The 21660-nt window shown below is 36.3% G+C and overlaps 1 protein-coding gene across 1 annotated transcript; it reads left to right on the top strand.

Moving 5' to 3' along the window:
- Positions 1-208: 208 nt before the first annotated feature.
- LOC149425926 (3'-5' RNA helicase YTHDC2-like) lies at positions 209-21611 on the top strand. Its single transcript, XM_089642284.1, has 11 exons — positions 209-473; positions 743-959; positions 1202-1527; positions 3503-3649; positions 5529-5824; positions 8308-8489; positions 8599-8708; positions 9216-9357; positions 9452-11823; positions 12667-12818; positions 16727-21611. The coding sequence occupies exons 2-11, from the start codon at positions 755-757 to the stop codon at positions 16884-16886; spliced, it is 4092 nt and encodes a 1363-aa protein (XP_089498410.1). The 5' UTR covers positions 209-473; positions 743-754; the 3' UTR covers positions 16887-21611.
- Positions 21612-21660: the final 49 nt, after the last annotated feature.

Genomic DNA, 21660 nt, shown 5'->3' with positions numbered 1-21660 from the left:
TATATTCCAGTCTGTAATTATCGGTATATATTTTTTTTATTGTACCCTATTATTTGTGACGTCATGATTTAGTATTTTTCGTGGATCGCCGATTTTGTTTATGGTTGTATAATGCCTGTTGCCAACATGACCATCATGTTCAATGACAAATAATAATTGCCAGGAAATACCCTATACCCTATGTGAGTGGTTTATTTATGCCCTATATGTAGGGTATTTGTTGCCAATGAGTCCAATGACAGTTTACATAGAAGTTTATTTATGAGTTTACCATAGATGAGTGGTATATTTATACATAGATTTGCATAGATTTATTTTACCTCCTTTACCGTATACTGATGGTACACCGTATAGTGATAAAATAATATTTAATTTGAGGAGGTTTTTCAATTAAACTTGAGTTTCCAATTATAAAGATTATTCCGAACCAAGCAAAGCCTGTCTCACACAAACTTGTCTGCTGATTTTACCTAGTGAGTCTATAATATAGTGATATAGTTAAGATTTTGACACTACCCACTGCAATGCCAAAAAAGTTTATATTGCACAAGTAGTACGCAATCCAGATTAAATTGAAGTAATTCTGTAATTCTCTGATTTATTATTTTTGTGCGGTTAATGCAGGCCGGTGTTTGGCATCATCGCACATTGTGTCCGATACAATAGACCTGCCGGTTGCTGTTATTGTTAGTATCAAAACCTAACAGTGCAACTTGTGATGTAAATTTGAAATTATTCAAAGTTAGAATTCATCATGGGGAGAAGTCAAAAGAAGACCCGCCAGAAAGATGGAATCGGAGAATCTGTGAGCATATCCATTGCCATCCAGCTGGACAATTTTATAAACGATGACAATGAAACAGAGTTTAAATTCGCCTCATTTTTATCTACAACAGAAAGGGCTTTTATTCATAGCAAGGCCATCAAACTGGGCCTGAAGTCCAAGTCCAGAGGAACAGGTAAAAATAAAATTTGATTTGTAACAATTGATTTATTTTTAGTTCAAATCAAGTTGTTCTATTTCGCATTCCCATTATTCTAAATTAATTTTTAAAAGATGTGCTTTCTTCTGAGTTACAAATAAGCAAACGATATTTGAATTGTTTCTACTGTTAATTGTTTATTGAGCAAGGAAAATATGAATTACCCATAACTGAGGCCCTAATTAAAGTGTGTTTATTCAATGTTTATAATAATATAGGCGCCAATAGATATATCACCGTGTACAAGAGGGCGGGTTCCACACTAATCCAGAAGGATGCCAAGCTCGTTTTGGACAAGAACATGCAGCATGCCATCACCGAGCTTCTGAGCGTGTTCCCCATCACGGCCAAGGAGAAGGATGAGTTGAGCGGGAGCTGCGAGCGGGAGCGGGGGCAGTCGTGCCACAAGGCCATGGGGTTCCTGAACAGTGCTGCTGGGCATGTGCCCAACACGTACGTTAACCCCGAAATCGTCAACTTTAAGAAGACCCTGCCGGTTTTCCTGCAGAAAGATCAAATCATGAACGCGATCAATTCTAACCAGGTAACTTCTTAAACACTTATTTAAAGTAAATATATATTACAAGAGTACAGAAGTATGTACTTACATCTAATTCAGTATAAAATTTCCGTTGCTACAGCATTAAATGCTAAAAACTGCTAATTCGGGATCGCTGGCCACGCTCTTGTAAATGGGTGTTATCCCATAAAACGAAACCGAATTTTCATTTTACTTAGCTGAAAATTAGAATGTTAATATTAATTATATCACGTCCTGTAAGGATGGAAAGGAGATTAGAGGTTAATCGATCGGTATACATGGTAAACTAATCAGCCGATATTGGAATTTAAGATGAGCAGGAATAAAATCTCTTCCTTCTTCTTGCTTTTTTTTCTAATCATATTTTCTTGGTTCTTCTTTCCTTTTCTTATCTATTCTTGGATCTTCTTGTCTCTTCTTTGCTTTTAGCTTATACAAATATTTAAAAACAAATAGAATTAAGCATGGTCAGCGATCCTGGATAATTAATTACAAATAATGGTACTAGGTTTCAAAAAAATATTTTTTGAATTTGCCATCTACAACATAAATAATAATAAAAAACCAAACACCCTTATGCGATGTGTGGTACATCATTATTACACTGGATAATATTGTCTATGTAAGTTCAATGCGTATGAGCCAATAACAGTGCCAACGCTGTTTTTGTTGCATATCAACAATCTCGTTGAATGTGCACCAATTCATTGCTAATCTGACGTTAGCACCGTTCACGAGGGCTATATTTTTGACAAGCCGCCTTCCTCTTATGATGTCCGAACAGCTCGGGATGTTTTCAGACAAAAAGTTGAATTACCACAATGTAAGGCCAATCTGGTCAGTTTCAGTATCTCAAAAATCCAAGCGTGTCTGATTTCGGCAAAGAGGAAGATCAATGATTGTCTTGATGATGACCGGATCTGCCCTGATGATGGACACTGCAACGCTGTCCGAAACGTCGGCTAAAGAAGGAGTTAGCGCAACACGGCATAACACCCCAAAAACAAACAACAAAAATGATTGTCTTGTGCAATTTAAAGGAAGCACCCTCCCCAGTAAAAACTCCATTGAATTGCTTGGAGTAAGTAAATCAGATTGGCTCAAGTATCAGGGCTCTAGAAGCCCGAATAAATCTAGCTACAGGACTAGTAGATTCTTCAATAGTAACCAACTGCTAACCATATACAAATCTCAAGTATGCCCAACAATTGAATTTGGGAGCCACCTCTATGCTGAAGCCCCACAATACTTGATAAACGAGAGCAGTCTGTCTGACTGACAATCCATTGTTAACAGACCGTTTGCCGTCTCTAATGCGTACACACATTTTGAGTCTGTTATACGGGTATTTTAATGGAGTCTGCTCTGAGGAGCTAGCAGCGTTGATTTCCAGTGCACATGCGTGAAACTAGAAGTACATGAGCGGAACACCTGTTTAAAGTTGATGTTGACTTCATGAGAATGGATTGCTTCTTTGACTCGATTTGTGTACGGCTCGTATGTGGAACAAGCTGCCGGCATCTATTTTTCCTCCTTCATATAATCTGGGCCTCTTCAAGACCCGCATTAATAAATCCCTTCCTACAGTCCCTATCTTAACCCACCTCACAACGCTGCCCAATCAGGTGACGACATAGCTTCCCTGCCTTTGCGCTGTACGGACAGGGACGCTCTTGTTAGGTGTTGCATAAAAAATTCAGTTGAAGAGCAAAAGTCGCATTGATTGGTGCTATCAAATTTTGAAATTGACCATTAGCCTGCTTGTACTTGGTTAAAGTTAATACCGTGAATAAACCATCCGCGTACATTCTTAGATCATTTTTTGCCCCTCCTGAACATTTTTACTAACGATTCTTCTGTACTTGTGGTACTAAACTTACACCGAAGATATGTCATTATTGTACAGGTGTTTTGTCTGCTAACTTTTCAGAAACATTGCATCTAAAAGTTGATAAATAAAAGCATGTTTGTTTGGTAGGCTGTGGTGATTGTGGGAGAGACGGGATCAGGAAAGACTACCCAGATTCCTCAGCTCATAATGGACCAGTACCAGCGAGAGAATAAGGTCTGCCGTATTATATGCACACAGCCCCGGAGGATCTCAGCGGTTTCTGTAGCCGAGCGGGTAAGGGAACTATTCTTTCACAGTAATTGCAACGCTTTTCTCACTAGGCCTTTCCTCGTGGCTCTATATTTGTAATATTAACCTTATCTACATGGCTACGTCGCATACGTGATCCAAAATCAAAAGCTTACAGACAGGGGCGTGCCGTCCATACAGACACATAAACACTGCCTACCGGGAGCACTTCCTCGGTAGGTGCATTTGTGCATTGCACTGCTTGTCTTCAGTCTCCTCATAACTTACAACGACATCTGTGCCCCACTCCTCGATATACGAAAGTACGCTCCAGTCATATTTCCCTCCATTGGCAAACGAGTCGTGCATATTCCGATGTGCCCAAAACTTTGTCTTACCATACTGTGGGGCCAGCATCGGGCGGTATCGAGACAGCTCGAAATGGTGACATGAACGAGACAGATTACGCTCCTAGTGGCAAATCACGTGTCGGAGCAGTGTAGATATATAACTCATTCTGTGCACTATCGACGAATGCGCAAAGCGCCTTGAAGGCAAGCGAATTTCGCACAACTTTGATCATGCGTAATCCAATGCGTCTGGAATAGATTTGTTTAGGAATACTAATTTAAAATGTTAGAGCTACAACATTCACACATTCGTACTCTTGCGTGGTCAATTTAAACCGTTTGGCATGATTTTCAGCATGTCCTTTACTCTCGAGATGAAATTGCAAACGCTGATGGAGCAGTATTATTTATTAAATTATTTTAGAAATGCAACTTAGTGCCCTAGTGGTGTGAATGAATTATTGCAGTACCCATATTTATTAATTTGCTACACCTGTATTTCACACTAGGTACATTTTAAAAGCGAAATGCACTGCTGGCAATTTCATTCACGAGCGCCTCTGCTTCCTACCCTACCTTATGTTGGCTAATTGGCTTTTAGGTAATAATATTATGTATAAATGAAAAAAAATAGTTTTATTTTTTCTTATTTAATAAATTAAAACCAAAATTTCCTCTGAAATCATGAGATTTATAAATAGGTACTTAAATACCTGTTTACTAAATTATAAACCATATTATATATTTTATGTAACATTTTTTATTTCAAATAAAGAATTATACAGTTTGTCCAAAGAAACGTCACTGTCCCAATTAGCAATGAGTCGTTCATGAGAGAGCTGTACAATTTAGCTCTTTTTGATTAGCCATATTTGTACGACTCCCGGTAAACCGTACCACGGTTCAATTGAATGGTTACTCTTTTATCAGGAGATATTTGAGAAAAACAGCGCCATTATCTGAGAATTAGTTGCTATTACATACTTGGAGACGTGAACATCTGACATCTGGACTTGAACGTATGTACCTACACCTACTAAATAGAAATAATATAGGGGGGGAGTGTAGCGGGGGAGCTGTACCGGGGAGCTGTATCGAGCGAGACTTATCAGGCACAGTACTCTCATACTCTGCTCGCGGCTCCCGTTCAATTTAGCCATCGTTCAATTGAGTCGACTTTTTGAGTCTTATAAAAAATATTGAGCTGGTACCGTGGCTCCCGCTTTTAATAAAATGAGTCATGACCCATTGCTAGTCTCAATAATAATTCGTTTCCAAACTTTTTTCGGGCAAGTTTCACATTTGAAAAAAATTATTTTAAACTAAGAACTATTAAAACGGTTACCATCTTGAAACGGAATGTACAAACAAATTTGCAGTTAGACGAAATGCAAAATGGTCTAGTTAAAATAGGACTTCGTTATGATCAGTTAACCAATATCGGCTAAAGCCACCAGCTTCACCATTGTTGGTGAAAACTTACCACGTCTGTGGTAGGTTTTTAGATCAAGTAATTTGCTATTTTTCCTACTGCCTCACCTGATTAAAAACTTTATGCATGCCATTGATTGCAGGTTTCGTTTGAAAGGAACGAGCAAATCGGCCAGTCTATCGGCTACCAGATCCGACTGGAGTCCCGGGTGAGCGTAAAGACGGTGCTGACCTACTGCACCAACGGGGTGTTGCTCCGGACCCTCATGGGAGGGGGGTCGGCTCTGGCCTCTATCACTCATGTCATCGTGGATGAAGTTCACGAGAGAGATAAGCTGTCCGACTTCCTCCTGATCTCCCTTCGCGATGCCTTGACCAAGTTTCGCGATCTGCGTGTCGTGCTGATGTCCGCTACCATTGACCCCACCATGTTTTCTCGGTAAAGATTTAAATATATGGCAAATTTCTGTTTTTACACGGGGGATAAGTTTCACAGAAAACCGAAAGAAAACAAAAAATATAGAGGAATGTATAATATATCTCCCACTTTTCTATATATTATTATATATATAATATATAATAATATATAGAAAAGTGGGAGATAGGTTCCATTGCATAATGTACACTTCGCTAACAGACACTAAACACATCCGTGTTCGCATGTTCAGTACGAATTCAATTTGATCTCCCTCTCAATGTGATTTTATTCTAACTCTATTCTACATACAGATATATATTACCATTATGCTTTGTAGATTATGCCAATGGTCCCCAAAATTTTCAGGTTCGTGGCATCGAGTCAATTGTTTAAAACAGTAAAAGATTTTTTTTACAGGGATCACTACGTCGCTGTAGCTGTCAAGGGAGCCAAGTCACAAAATCATAAAGTTGAGAAAATACAGTGAAAATACAAATACAGTGTGTGGCAAGCCTACGCACGACGGAAGTGAAACTTTTAGTATTCTTCTTCTCTCTCTCTTTTTTTCTGTCTATTGACATATTTATAAGTAGCATGTGATAAAAAAAATTAAAAGTTATAAAAATATGGGATTCGAACCCGGGTCCTGCATAACGAGTGTCGAACGCTCTGCCTCTAGACCGCGAGGAGAGGTATCTTGCGCGACGAGAACCGCGTATACATCGTTTTCAAACACGGCAAATGAATAATATCACATAACGTCTCGTTAACGCTTTATATAGGGTCGAATCGAAGATATATCGGCAGTGTGAAGTCATATCTGTCGTTTTTCAAAATATTTCCGTATATTTGTCCGTTTTGGAAAAGATCTATCGTGTTTTAACAGTCTCATACCCGTATGGAGTCTGAATTTGAAAAATATTTCTAAATTTTGAAAAACTCACTTACGACTGTGTTTTTTACTAAAAAAACTTGTCACGCACGTCTGCGAGGGTAATTAGTCGCGTTATCGGCCTTGATTAGTAATTTTAATGATTCAAAATAAAAATAATTAATCAAAATACCGAGCGACTCTACCGGCTCGATTTGTAAGCTATATTTCGACCAAAATATCTAAAAGTCGCAGCACGAGAGCATTTTATCACTTTTCCTCGTATTAAAAAAATCACAAAAAGAAATAAAAAATTAGTCAAAGCGGGGATCGAACCTCGGTTCTTCACGACTACAGTCGGGCGCTCTGCCTCTAGACCGCGAAGCTGAGTTTGGAGAGTGACCTAAACTAGGTATATAATATTAGCTAGGCTCCTATGGCGAAATGATCACGGTTTTTCGTGATGGTCATGAGTCGGTTTTACTCCGGTCTTCGAAAATGCATAACGCGCGTAAAGAAGTTTCACTTCAAAAGAAATTTTTGGGTGATAAAAATGTATCATTTTATTTGTTACTATTTGAACAGTCTCAGTCTGTTCACATAGTTCAACAGGTGGCACTGTTTTTAAAACAAAGCATGTTTGTTCAAAAGATAGCACTGTTTTTCAAAAAAATCATAATTTTACCTGTCATAGGTGACATCTTCAAAGCAAAAAATTTCAAATCAATCAGTGAACTTTCGGAGATTTGAGATTTTGAACAAACTAACATTTATATTTTTATTTATATAGATAAATAACTTTCCTTTGTTTTTAAAGACAGAATAGTGAAACTTTGAACGTAGATACTTTGTAGTACCTTTTTATTATTGTGGTTGAATAACTAGAAAAAATAGTATTTTGGAAATTATGTGTGTTAATACCTTTTGACCACTGAATATTGAAAGAAACAGTGGTGTGATAGTCAAAAGAGTTAGGCCTCTTATGCCTGCATTTTTGAAAGGAACAACGGTGTGATAGTCAAAAGAGTTAGGCCTCTAATGCCTGCATTTTAAAATGCTTTTGTGTACTTAATTCATTTTTGCCAAATTTGTGGCTTGGCTCCCCATCTACGGCGACATACCTAATGGTAAAATAAATAAAACACATTTTATCAAAACTTTGTTTTATACCACTGACAGTTAAATGTTAAACTAAATAAAAATGAGCAGATTCAACTATGTATTTTTATATTACACTTATTAATTATAACGCGGCACTCCTGAGAGGAAGCTGCTCCCCAAGGCACAGCAGTGTATACTTTGGGAACAACTGAATTATGTTATTGCAAGAATTGACTGTTTTATGAAAAATTCAACTTCTATACAATTATTAGTTACATATTTGACGAATCGTTATTAATTTGGTGTCCTTTCCTTAATTTTTGTATTTATATATATTTATTTAGCTACTGGCAAAAGCCTAGTACTTCCCAACCTTCCACTTTCTCATGTCTTTCTCCTCCCCGCTTTCTCCAGCTTCACAACATATCCCACATTGGGGATGCTGTGATCCTCCTGGCACTGGACAGTTAGAACTGTTGTGCAGTAATCACATAAAAAACATTGTTTTTATGACAGCTTTAATATCTTTCAGCTATTTCAATAATTGCCCAATCATATCCATTCCTGGCAGAGTTTTTAATGTGGAGAGGTTCTTTTTGGAGGATATTTTGGAGGCTACAAATTATATGACTAGTGATATGAAGAAAATTAGGAATTCATTCTCAACTAGGACTTGGAATAATGTCCCAGACAAAACAAAGATGTCCTCTGCAAGTAAGAACTTTCCCTTGTATAGAATAATAACTATTTTCTCAGCTATTATACATACTGTTATTAAAATGTGTGTATTCTTTTTAATTCTGGCATTTCTATTTGAATAAAGGGCCGGAACCTCCTGCACAGAGTTGTGCTAACCACCTAATGGAGATTACCCCGGAATTGCAAGCAGAAGTTGATGAATTTTTAAATGATTGCTTGGTCGATGGAAGTGTTGTGAGTACATTTTTATTTATTTGTGATGACTTAATTTAAAGAAAGCTCTAATATGCATGGTGTATTTTGCTGTCCAATGATATTTTTTTCAATTTAAAACAACAATTACACGTTGCCACCGATCACACTGGATTCTTTATTTGTGTTATCAGACCATTTGTTTTATTACCATGTCAATGCACTATTATTTGTATTCTTGTGAATTCCTGCAGTAAAAAAATATGCCTTTATGGATGTATAATGAATATAATGTATAATGAACAATTTAAATTGTTCTGTGGGGTCAATGTATGTCAATTAATATATCAATGTCAATTCTGGGTTCTAGCTCCCAACGCATTGTATAAGAAGCAACAAAGTCCACTGCTAGATTTATAACACAATCGAATCCAGGTGCGACAGCCCAGACGTGCTGACCATAGAGTACCCGTTCGAGGGAGAACCATCACCTCCCCAACTGCATTCGTATATAGACATTGGGATGATTTTTTTCTTATTTGCTTTTAGGATTCTTTTGGGCAAATTCTGTACATGTACGTATCGGAGGGCGTTCCTGTTAATTGCCAGCATTCAGAAACAGGCATGACCGGCCTCATGGCCGCTGCTCATCACGGCCTCACAGAGACTGTCAAACAATTAATTGAAATGGGTAAACATGCGGTTATGTATTTATATACTTTTGTAAAAGTTATAATCTTAAGGTTTTTTTAAAATACGTATATTAACTTGAATAAATGTTTTAGGGGCCGATCAGATGATTCTAGACAAAACAGGAAACACAGCACTTGACTATGCTACAGAACGTAACTGTGAAGAATGCTCACATTTTCTAAAGAACATCACTACGGTGAATGTTAAAGCTGCCACCGATACACTCGAGAGCCTTGCCTTGGAAGAAGAGAACGAGATATTGGAAATCTACCGCCAGTCAATTTCTGATGAAGTTATTGACCATAACCTCATTTTGGAGTTGATCAAACACATCGACAGCACTCAACCTCCAGGAAGTATCCTAGTGTTTGTCACCGGATATGACGATATCATTAATATAAGAGATAGTATTCAAGCCTGTCCCGACTTGGTAGAAGGAACTTACCAAATATTTACTTTGCACAGCAATATGCAAACTGTAGATCAGAAAAAGGTCTTCTCGCATATTCCCGATGTGCGCAAAATTATCATCGCCACAAACATAGCAGAAACTTCAATCACCATCGATGATGTGGTGTACGTTATAGATTCAGGGAAAGTTAAAGAGTTGTATTTCGAGTCTGCCAGCGGAGTGTGCAGTTTGCAAGTTGTGTGGGTGTCCAAAGCCTGCTCCATGCAGAGGGCCGGGAGAGCGGGCAGAACCCGCCCCGGTAAATCATTCATGCTCTGCTCCAAGCGCAGATATGAAACACTGATGCCAAATTCCATTCCTGAGATGCTGCGAGTTCCTCTGCATGAACTGTGTCTGCACTCCAAGCTGCTGGCTCCCAGTAACACAACCATTGCCGAATTCCTCTCTAAGGCTCTGGAACCCCCTGGCTTGTTGGCTATTCGCAACTCCGTTAGCTTACTGAAGACAATTGGAGCTCTCACCCCGACAGAGGACCTCACTGAAATAGGTGGTCACCTACTGGATCTCACTATTGAACCCAAGTTGGGAAAGATGCTTCTGTATGCCTGCGTTTTGAAATGCTTGGATCCAATATTGACCATCACATGCAGTTTGGCATATAAAGAACCTTTCCAAATAAGTTCTAATCCGGAACACAGGAAATTGGGAAGCCAGTCGAGGAGAAACTTCGCAGCAGATACTTTTTCTGATCATATGGCCTTGCTGAGAGCTTTCCAAGGTTGGCAGATGGCAAAAGCCAATCACACAGAAAGAATATTTTGCCAAAAAAATCTGATAAGCGGCGCTACCATGGAGATCATTGTCGGCATGCGGTCACAGTTGTTGGCTCAACTGAGAGCTATCGGACTCATAAAGGTTAGAGGTCCGGGAGATATAAAAGATTCTAATATGAACTCTGAAAAGTGGCATGTTATTAAAGCCGTTCTAGTTAGCGGGCTGTATCCCTCAATTGCTCGAGTGGACAGAGAAGATGTCACCCTTAGAACTAGCAAAGAGGTTAAACTGGCTTTCAGTCCCAGCTCCACTTTGCATTCTGCCGGGGGCAAGGCTGGCCTCGTTAAGTCCCTAAAGTCCATGCCCACTGACTGGTTGGTCTTTGAAGAAATCAATAGGGTTGGCAGGTTTTGCTATATTCGTTGCAATACGGCCGTGACCGCCATGACTGTGGCCATATTTGGTGGACCGCTACGACTCAGCACCAGTGCCCTGCGTTCCAACCTCCCCGGTCTGTCTGATGATGAATCCGACAGTGAGGAAGAAAATGAGGTTAATGCAGACTTGAGTTTTATACAATTGGATGATTGGGTCGTCTTTACCGCTGACTCTAATGATGCTTTGAGCATTTATTTGTTGAGACAAAAGTTTGCAGCTTTAATGATAAAGAGGATGCTTAATCCAGCTAAGCTAATTTGTGCCATGGATGAGAAAGTCATAGCTACGATTGTCAATGTGCTTGGTATAGAAGAGCGCAACTACGGGCTGAGTGCACCGCCCGGAATAGGACAAAGACCTAAACCCTCGCTAATAGATTACCAGGGACCCCAAACATCTCGAGGCAGAAACGACAGAAACAATGATTACGACGGGGATTACAATAATTACAATCAAAGGCCATACCAGCAGCAACCTCATCAATCTAACCAGAATAATTCTCACTCTTCTTATGGCGGGCAAGGTGGAACCAATACCTTTTCAAACAATTTATCATTTTTGCCTTCGCATAGAAATAAATACCAGTCCCCTAATTATGGCAACGGCCACGGATATCAGAAACAGGAGGCTTCATACTCAAACTCAATTGGCAACAAGGACATTCAGAATAACTCCAACCCCATGCTGGCCAACATAGAAAAGTATTCCAATGGACCCAGTGACGGCCATAGATATTTTGTTGTAAAAGCAACTAGTCCAAAAGCTATTGAGACAGCCCAAACTACGGGAAAATGGAATTTTGTTGTGAGCACTGAAAAGAAGCTAGTGAAAGCTAGCCAAGTGAGTAATCTATTTTTTTTTTTTAATATTGTTCTATATGTGTATAATGTACTGTTTTTGTGTTTATTTTATAGAAATTATGTATATAGAATTTTGCTAGGTACTTTTTAGAAATATTTTTTCATATAAGGGCGATCCATCTTGGCAGGTATCATTTGGAATCGGGTGAAATCACATACTCCTTACGCTGATGGCGATAAGGTTGAAATTCCTGCTTAACAACGGCCGCCTGTTTTGATTTACGACAAAGAAAATTTCGAAAATAATTAGAAAAGTACAGTTTTTTTAATGATAAAATAAACAAATGCGTTTTTTTAGCTTGTGACATCACTACAACATAAAAATGTTCAGTCTGCGATTTTCTTTATTTATTTTTTATAAAAATCCACACTTGTTTTTTTTTTAAATATAGCAACACTGAAAGTTCCGTGACATTGACGTTTTGCATTTCTGACAGCTTCATTTCTCAGTAAAATAAAAAATGTTTTTATTATCACAGAAGTATTATTTATTAGATTTATTATTAGTATTATATTTTATTAGATTCAAATTTTCACAAAATCATGGTTTAAAAAAACCAATTAAAAAAATAATTATACAAAATGTGACCTATTACCTATGCATCTACTTCTAGGCCATTGTTCGGCAGACCGCCACTCTTTGTTTAGGCGTTGGCAGCTCATAATATATATGGCTCTCTCACGCAGTTTTAGTTTTTCCTTAACAACTTTGCTTTTCTCACTTGAAGGTCTTGTTCTAGGCGATCAAATCCAAAAACACCTGATTTTGCAGTACTTTGCATGGCCATCGCCTTAAAACTAATTGTATTTAATTTTAATTTAGACCGGCAAGGTGGTGGTGTTCTTTTCAATTGGAGGGAATATTTCTAAATTCTTTGGATGCGCTGAATTTTTAAACACCCCTCTCAACGATATGCCGAACACCCACGCCCTGAATTGGATATCAAACCATCAGCTGCCCTATCACGTCACCAGGTAACATTTATTAAAAGCAATATAATTGTATCATTTTAACTACCCAAACACCTTGAAAGCTGCATTTCGTTATTACGATGTGAGTGAATTAAGGATTTATGTACCCTTAATTCATCTAGCCTCACAATTCACCAATATTGTAGTACTTTTAATAACTACCTGGGGTTTTGAAAATAGGAGTAAGACAATGATTTGCATATTTTGTACTATAAAAATTTCTTTGTATAAATGGAAGTGGGACAATGATTGCATATCTTGTACTATAAAAAGTTATTTGTATAAATAGGAGTGGGGCAATGATTTGCATATTTTGTACTATAAAAAGTTATTTGTATAAACAGGAGTGGGACAATGATTTCCATATTTTGTACTATAAAAATTTTGTTGTACTACTTGGATGCCGAGCTCCCACCAAACACAAACTCCCACCAAATGTGGCCGTTTTTCTTGATTTTATCACTTAAATGCTGCAATAAGTTTGCATAATACTTACCGTTGATTGTTTTTCCTTTTTGAAGATAATCAATGAATATGATCCCAAGGGCATCCTTTAAAATTGACACCTTGACCTTGCCAGCAGATGGAACCGTCTTCGCCTTCTTTGGAGTCGATTCTCTCCTTTCAGACCATTGTTGTGTGTGACTGTTTTTTTGTCTCAGGTGTGAAGTAATGGACCCATGTTTCATTGCATCAACCGCACTTGCCTCGATTTTATGATATTTTGAACCTTAACCCAATGCCTGCCCAAGCAATATACTCTGTCAACTACCACACGCCAAGCTATTTCAGTCTTTTTTAAGTTCTCAATTAAATTAATCTTTACGGCATTCCCATTGCCATTGAGGGCTTTGTTTATACTAGATGCTCATTACTGATATCTTTGGTACATACTTGATAAGATATTTGAATCCTCGAGTGTGTCCCGTAATGTATTTTCGACATAAATAATAAACACCGACAGAATAATTGAGTGCGGTGAACCGGCCATAGTGCTGACTCACTAACACAAATAAACAAAGAGATATAAGATAAACACTCACATGTCATTATGGATTGTATCGAGTCGGCAACGATTCTCCAACTTTTTTCACATTTTATATTTGATATTGCACTAAATTGTACTACATTTTATTTACACAATGTTTTAAAGATTTAAAATTAATATTCTTTTTTCTCGTGGAATATTGTTGAGCATGGCCAAACACATAACGGTACGTTACATTCGCCACACATGTACTTCGTCGCTTTTCTTGTTTTTGGTCTAAGTTTAGTGTTAGAACAAACATAACAGTTTTTATAAGGTTTTTGGGTTTTTTCCTTTGCGGGTATAGGTATCGGCATATGTTTTACTAGCATTTTGGCAGATAACCGTAATGGCACATCTTGTGACGTACATGGACCAACTTCAGGGTGCGATGTAGTATGATATTTTTCTAATAATTGTCTTATCACATATAATTGGAAATCAGGAAAAGTAATGTTTTTGGAAGTAACGGTTTTGTGCATAATGTACGAATTCAGTAAAAATAAATCGATTAAATGAAAGAAAACTTTTTTGTACCACTTAATTGATTTTCTAAGCGAATTTACACTAGTTATCATCATATCCGCTTTATCTACTAAGCCCGTGTTTTTATTATAATCTTGAATACAATTTGACTTCGAAACTACTTCTCCAGTTCTAAAATTTATTTTCCCAGTTGGAGAAACTTTATCATCATGAAGCGTCGTTAACATGTGAATTTCTCTTTTGTCGTGCCATTTTAATGCCATCAGTGAATCGGAATACTGAGAAGTAATTTCCCCTTTCTTCAATTTGTTGAATTTTGGCATGTTTTTAAGGTTTTTTCGCACCGTTCCACATGCGTTAGTTTGGTGGTCATGCAAAAATTTAAATAATATTGAACTAGTGTACCAATTATCTACATATAATTTGTGGCCTTTACCGAGGTAGTCATTTAACATAGTGGTGACAACAGCTCCTGAAGCCCCAAGACATTGATTGTCAGTGACATCCGTCCCATCTCCACAATAAATAATTATATCTAAAATATAACCTGTCTTCGAGTCGCACAAAATAAACATTTTTATTCCAAACTGATGGCGTTTGGATGGAATATATTGTTTAAACTTAAGACGTCCTTTGAACTCTATAATACTCTCGTCAATGCAAAGATTTTCGTATGGCACCATTGTTTCTTTGAACATTTTTCGAGTGTGATTGACCAGAAGTTTAATTTTATTTAATTTGTCACCAGCAATTTGAGAATCAGGGTCTGACATATGCAGCATACTCAGCAATATCTGGTAACGATTTCTTGCCATCGTCTTGCCAAATATATTACTTGTCAGAAAGGGATCTTTCGACCAGTGCTCTTCTATCGTGTGGTGCTTATTTCTGGTCATTAGCATTGTCACTGCAATAAATATGTAGAGTTCATTAACTGATGTATCTTTCCACCTGCGAAGCCGTGAATGTTCAGAAATAACTTTATTTCTAATAGTCGCTTGATAATATTTGTTTGTCTCCTTGACAATTTCGGCCATTATATTTGTATTTAGAAAGTGTTCATAAAAATTTATTTCCGGGGAATTTTCTGATAATAATGGGGTCGCGATTATTCCAGATGGAAAATCATTAAATTGATGGATGATTGGTTTAAAATTTACGGAATTCACAGTCCAATTTCCTGACGAAGTTCTTTGGGTAACTTCAGTCTCCATAGGCTCATCTTCATTGTCACTAAGTTGCGTTATAATATCTGAGTCATCATCACTTTCCTCAATTTCAGAGTCAATATCGAGGACGAATTCTCTTATCTCTTCTTCATTGAGATCGCGTCTTGACATATTTAGGGATATTAAAAATAAAGTTTCAAAAATGATTGTATAAAAGTACACACGAAAAGAAATATCGAACTAAATTTTAAAAAAAATACGCAAACTAAATTCTCAATTCGGGAATAAAAACTCAAGTCCACATTTCCGCCGAATATTAAAAAAACTTTTAGAACCACACCACAGAGAACGTAATAAGAACCACGTGACATCCACACACACGACGCTGCGATGGCGGGAGATTCAAACGACTGCGTCAAGAAATCTGTTGACCTTTTTTGGATGCTGCTTTTCGTAGTATAAACAATTAAAATTATCATATTTTACCAGAGATGTCGCAAAGAAACAGTTCATAATATTTTACAAAATAATATTTAGCCCCATCTACCGTTAGAACTTAGAAATATCATCTTCGAAACATTCATACTGGCGATTTACGTGATACGGCGTAGATGGCAGTTGTGGCACGGATCGTTCGTACGCCGATACGCGTAAATGGCAGCGATTGGGTTAAATGCTTCTAGCATACTAAAATAAATTTTGTTCACATGGCAAGGAAATAATGTATCTCAATATTATTCTAGCTTGTCATTTCATCACTAGCAAAACATTGATTTTGTTTATCTGTGAAAAGGCGCACTGCAAATGTCAAATGTCATAATTTTTCTTAGTATTATACATATGGTGACCGGGTATGTCATCAAAATGACAATTCAAGAAACCTACAAAAAGTGATGAACCAAAAACTAGGTTTAATAGTTACCTATGTAACCTAGTTTTTGTATCATCACTTTTAATGACTCTATATCACCGTTATTACGAAAAAGTATCAGCTGGCGCATGGCGGACCTCTCGGCATTTTAGCTGACACCTTAAAGGTGGAGGTTCAAAATACCATAAAATCAAGTCAAGTGGTTGAGCCGATAGCATTTCTGCTAGGGATATGCTGGACTACAAGCGGTTCAACAATATAGACAACTTAATGCTTAATTTATTCTCCTGCTCCTCAAATAAGTTTAGGCCTTCTCCGTCCTGCAGACTTATTAAATTGTACTATTATTGCATTTCAGACACTTGATGAATGGTTTTCAAGAGAGTAGGCGCGTATCCACTGCCAGGGATGGCCAGGAACTGTGCTCCAGCAGTGGGAGAGCTCTGTTAACACTTCTTGATTTGCCGACTAGGAAATTCTCCAACAGTGGTCGACCAATACAGAAACAAACCAACTGAATACTTCCATAATATATAAAATATATATATATATATATATTTTTTTTAATAAGCTAAAACAACAAATTTACATCACTTTCACTTTTTGTAATTAGATATAGAGATCACCTAAATATTTCTCTATTAGATAAAAAGATCACCCACGTATTTCTTTATCAGATAAAGAGATCACCTACATATTTCTCTATTAGATAAAGAGATCACCTACGTATTTCTTTATCAGATAAAGAGATCACCTACGTATTTCTTTATCAGATAAAGAGATCACCTACATATTTCTCTATTAGAAAAAGAGATCACCTACGTATTTCTTTATCAGATAAAGAGATCACCTACATATGTATTTCTCTATTAGATAAAGAGATCACCTACATATTTCTTTATCAGATAAAGAGATCACCTACATATTTCTCTATTAGATAAAGAGATCACCTACGTATTTCTTTATCAGATAAAGAGATCACCTACATATTTCTCTATTAGATAAAGAGATCACCTACGTATTTCTCTGCTTTATTTTAATGGCAATTCATCACTAATCAATCAATATCTTTGTAACATTATTAATTAATGTTATGAATTGGTTCGGCGGAATAATAGTCAATAAAATGTACTGTAATTAACACAATGTATTATCTCATGTAACAGGTGATGAAGAAGAGATATTGGACAACCCTTCACACTCTTTATAGTCCTTCTCACTCTCTCGTGTCTGCCGTCATATAATATGTCTAAAGTATGGTCGTTACAACCACTGTGTTGATCATGCTTTAAATATAAACTGCCGGTGATTTTACATAAATGGACATCATTTGAGATGCGAGGTGAAACTGTTTTCTTTATAGGACAATTCCCTTACATTGGAAAATGCTATTTTTATTCTATCTATGTATGTTTATTGCCGCCGTTGAATGACATTTCCGAATGATTTACGTGGTAATGGTTTACTGTTGACAATGTAATTTGATGCCAAAACTTTCTATTTAAGGATTTTATCAATTTTTTCATATATTGTTATGACAACTCGAAAAATGTTTTATCTCGTCAACCAAGTTTATGAGCCTTGGTTATAAAATATGGGTAATTGTCTTTTGTAAATAAGTTTCAAAGGTATAATGTTATTGAAGATTTATTTTCATAGCGGTGCTATTTATGGAGATACGTGTGATATTATTGTAATGGAGATAAGCATTAAGTTGCTTGTTTGATTCCTGCTAGGCCAACGGAGAGCTTAAGGTTTTCATTCTGTCTACATAATCCAAGAGGAAGTTGCTGGAAAAGCGCTATTCACTTGAGAAGCAAAAAGTTAATTTTATTATGAATAAACTGTCATTTTAAGATCTTAAAATTTTTGCACGATACCCATTAGTTAATACTGGAGCCTAAATGCAGTGAAACCAGAAGTATTATTATTTATGATTTAAATATAATGCATAATTAGAACTGTGCATGATGTAGCTAGTCAATGGCTCTGTCCTAACGCCGTGAAGCGTTTGGTTTCCTGATAACTTAACACACCTTTAAAAAGTGATATAAAGTCATGAAAAGCGATGAAAAAAACTAACCCGTTAACTTAACATTGTTTTTGTTTCATCACTTTATATTATTACTTTTTAAAGGTGTGTTGAGTTATCCAGCCACCGTAGCCGGCAGTGCATAACCTGGACAAATAATGAGCAAGTATCAAGCAATAGTTATTGTGGACAGGGCTAATTGCCTGAATATTACATACTCAATATTTTACATCATAATCTTATGATTCTTGGCAGTTACTAATTTCCAATTTAATTGAATTAATTTACATATACAGGGTGTATCGGCAAGTACCCGACAAACTTTAACCAGCTATTCCTCAGCACATTTGGAGTAAAAAATGTTATGGGCGCTTTGCTGTCCGGTAACATTTTTTTTCCATTAAAAACAAAAAATAAATAAAAAATCCACACTCCGTCACTGTCATTTGCATTGTTTCTCGTGTTCAACAGCTGTTATTAGCAAGTGTGTCAAAATGTGTCCTCGCTCTTTCGTACACACTAAATAATAATAATAGTTAAAAATGAGACTAATGGTGCCGTGCCATTTCGTTGTGATTGTAAAAGCGCGCCAGCGTAGGTACGTACGTACATTATTCAACGAAACTAGAACAAAATATTGCCGGACGGGTTTTCAAACTTTGACAAAGGATAAAACATTGGTGACATGTGGTGAAAATATGAATAATAAATTTTTTATTAAAAAAAAATGTTACCGGACAGCATTTTTTACTCCAAATGTGCTAAGGAATAGCTGGTTAAAGTTTGTCGGGTACGTGCCGATACACCCTGTATAGTAGACTAAATAAAAGTTACACAATATTAAATGTTTTAATTGAAAATTTTTACTACATATAATACAATAAGATAATCAGTGTACTTCCCAATTGGGGGTGCCAGAGTTTCACCGACCCCTGCAGTTGGGACTCTCGTGTGTCACGAATGATGATCCAATGTGCCGCTACAATTTTTATTTATTATTTTTGTTACCGTGTTTGTTTGCCTTTGTCCAGAGATTAATTTCAATTTACTTAAATTTGTGACTATCAAAATCTAATTGAATGGAATTTGCACATTACGTGATGTGGTTTTGATATGGAAATAATTGTGATAAATTTAGGTATAATTTGTGAGAAATAATTAGGCCCTAGCGAAATCCATTATTTTAGGAAAGTTTTAGCCCGCAGTGTACTTACTATCTTATTTTAAATATAATATGTAGAAAACATCAGCTCATATCAACCAAAAAATAAACCGTTGTACAGTGAAACTCTAACTCTTGGAATGCCAAGCTCTCATGAGCCTGAAAGCCGATCGCCCACCATGTGCTGGCTGATAATATTTTCGTAATAAGTTAATTGTTTTTTAAATTGGTCTTATCAGTGATGTGTTTATATGTATAACTAGCTGACATGTACCCGGGTGTTGCTCGGAGACCTTCCTGAAGAAATTCTCTAAATGATAGTGAAAATCTTATCAAAATTCATTGCATAGTTTAAAAGAACTAAGCGCACAAACAGACAGACGCGGATAGCGACTTTGTTTAGAGATTTATAAAAATTGTATATATCCAACATATGTAGTTTCTTAAGGAAAGCTACTTATATTTAAAGAAATGTGTTTTTTTTTCTCTTTAATGTTTTAATAATCACTTTTTATACAATCAATTTCAGCCTTAAGCGCTCGGAAATTTTTAAGTGTTTGTTTTTTAAATTTCCCGCCATCTTTCAAAAAATTATATTTTAATATGGAGACATATAATAGACACCTACATTTGATTGTTCATCGCAGGATTCATGAAAAAAATATTTAAAAAATGTTAAATTAATAAAGCGTGAATTCTTCTTATTATTTACTTTGAATTGCCGTTTGTAGTACCTACTTGGAGCAATATTAAATATAATGACTTCTGTGAGTTGTCTATGGCCTACTTGATACTGCCATAAATTTAAATTTTAACATGCATTTTTTAATATGTAAACACATGATCAATGATTCGTAAGGAAAAATATTTCAATAATTTCGGTTCATGGAATGTCAATAACAAATAAGCCTGAAGAGTTCCGAGGCATCTTTTGTTAGAGTGTGAAACTATTAGTAAACTAGTTAGTTTTATGATTAATCAAAGATTCCAACGCGCTGGAAGCTTATGAAATAATTCCAATAAATGTTTTAACATATCTCTTCCAATTGCCCACATTTTGGCCAGCGTGAGCTGTGAGCAAATTGGCCTAATAAGATCAAGTGGATAAAAAAATTATATATTGAGTTTTAAATTCACAATAAAAATAAGTCATATGAGTCTTCCCCGTAAATAAATAATGCAAAACGATGACAATCGGAATTGTGACGTTTGACACGGAATTTGCAACGCGATTTTTCACAAAAATAAATGTTTTCAAGTGACAAAATGACAAGCTAGAATAATATTATTATTCTTTTCTTCAAGTGAGTAAAAAATATTTTAGGATTCCAGGAGCATTTTTTAAGGTAAAAAATTCGATAAAATCGAGGCGAATTCCGAGCAAATCCGCTATGGAATCACCGACTCACAATGAGTACATACGTCAGAAATTTGCCACGCTGGAGGTTAAGAAGTTTGGTTTTTTCTGTCCCCTTAAAGACTGAATTTGGAAGAATGGGAGGTTTTCTCACAAAGGAAGCATTTTTCCGGTCCCTTGGAAAACTTTTTAGGAGTTTTTCACTGTACTAAAGTTTTCTTATCTTCATGAATGCATTTGTCAATGCACCTGAATTATGACATTGATAGGTTTTAAATGTTAGAGGTCAAGTTTTTAGTAATTACACAGTCCCAGATAATATTTTCGCCATAATATTAAACAATTGTAAAAAAATAATAAATCTAAACCGTGACAGAAAACTACTGTTGTACTAACCGAGTGTCGCTAAGCGACCAACCTTTCTAGTGTGAAGCGGTCATATAAATTTGTTTCTTTCCCACATTTTAAGCTCTCTCTCTCTCTCTCTCACAGTGGTGTGTATTTGTACACATTTCAATGATAAAGTTTTGATCTATATTAATTTTTTATTTATGTTCCTTTTTTTGTATTAGTTGAAGTACTATTTTTTTTTTTATCTATGGATCTGTTTGTTTAAGTATTTATTTTACTGTAATTTAATAAAAATAATGGTATTGAATGTTATACTAAATAAATAGTTTTGATTTATTGACTGTGGTGTTTTACTTTCATGTATTGAGAATATTATTTATTTTTTGGGGT

The sequence above is a fragment of the Hesperophylax consimilis genome, chromosome 2, assembly GCF_061612785.1.
Source record: "Hesperophylax consimilis isolate HC1 chromosome 2, BYU_Hcon_1.0, whole genome shotgun sequence".
Taxonomy (NCBI): domain Eukaryota; kingdom Metazoa; phylum Arthropoda; class Insecta; order Trichoptera; family Limnephilidae; genus Hesperophylax; species Hesperophylax consimilis.
Note: the sequence above shows the minus strand (reverse complement) of the source record. Positions and strands in the feature narration are given on the sequence as shown.

What these genes read in the sequence shown, in the direction of transcription:
- LOC149425926 (XM_089642284.1), top strand. Translation starts at nt 755, where the DNA reads ATGGGGAGAAGTCAAAAGAAGACCCGCCAGAAAGATGGAATCGGAGAA. An exon ending in CAAACAATTAATTGAAATGG is followed by an intron (nt 9,358 to 9,451) that starts GTAAACATGCGG and finishes TAAATGTTTTAG; the next exon opens with GGGCCGATCAGATGATTCTA. An exon ending in CTGCCCTATCACGTCACCAG is followed by an intron (nt 12,819 to 16,726) that starts GTAACATTTATT and finishes ATTGCATTTCAG; the next exon opens with ACACTTGATGAATGGTTTTC.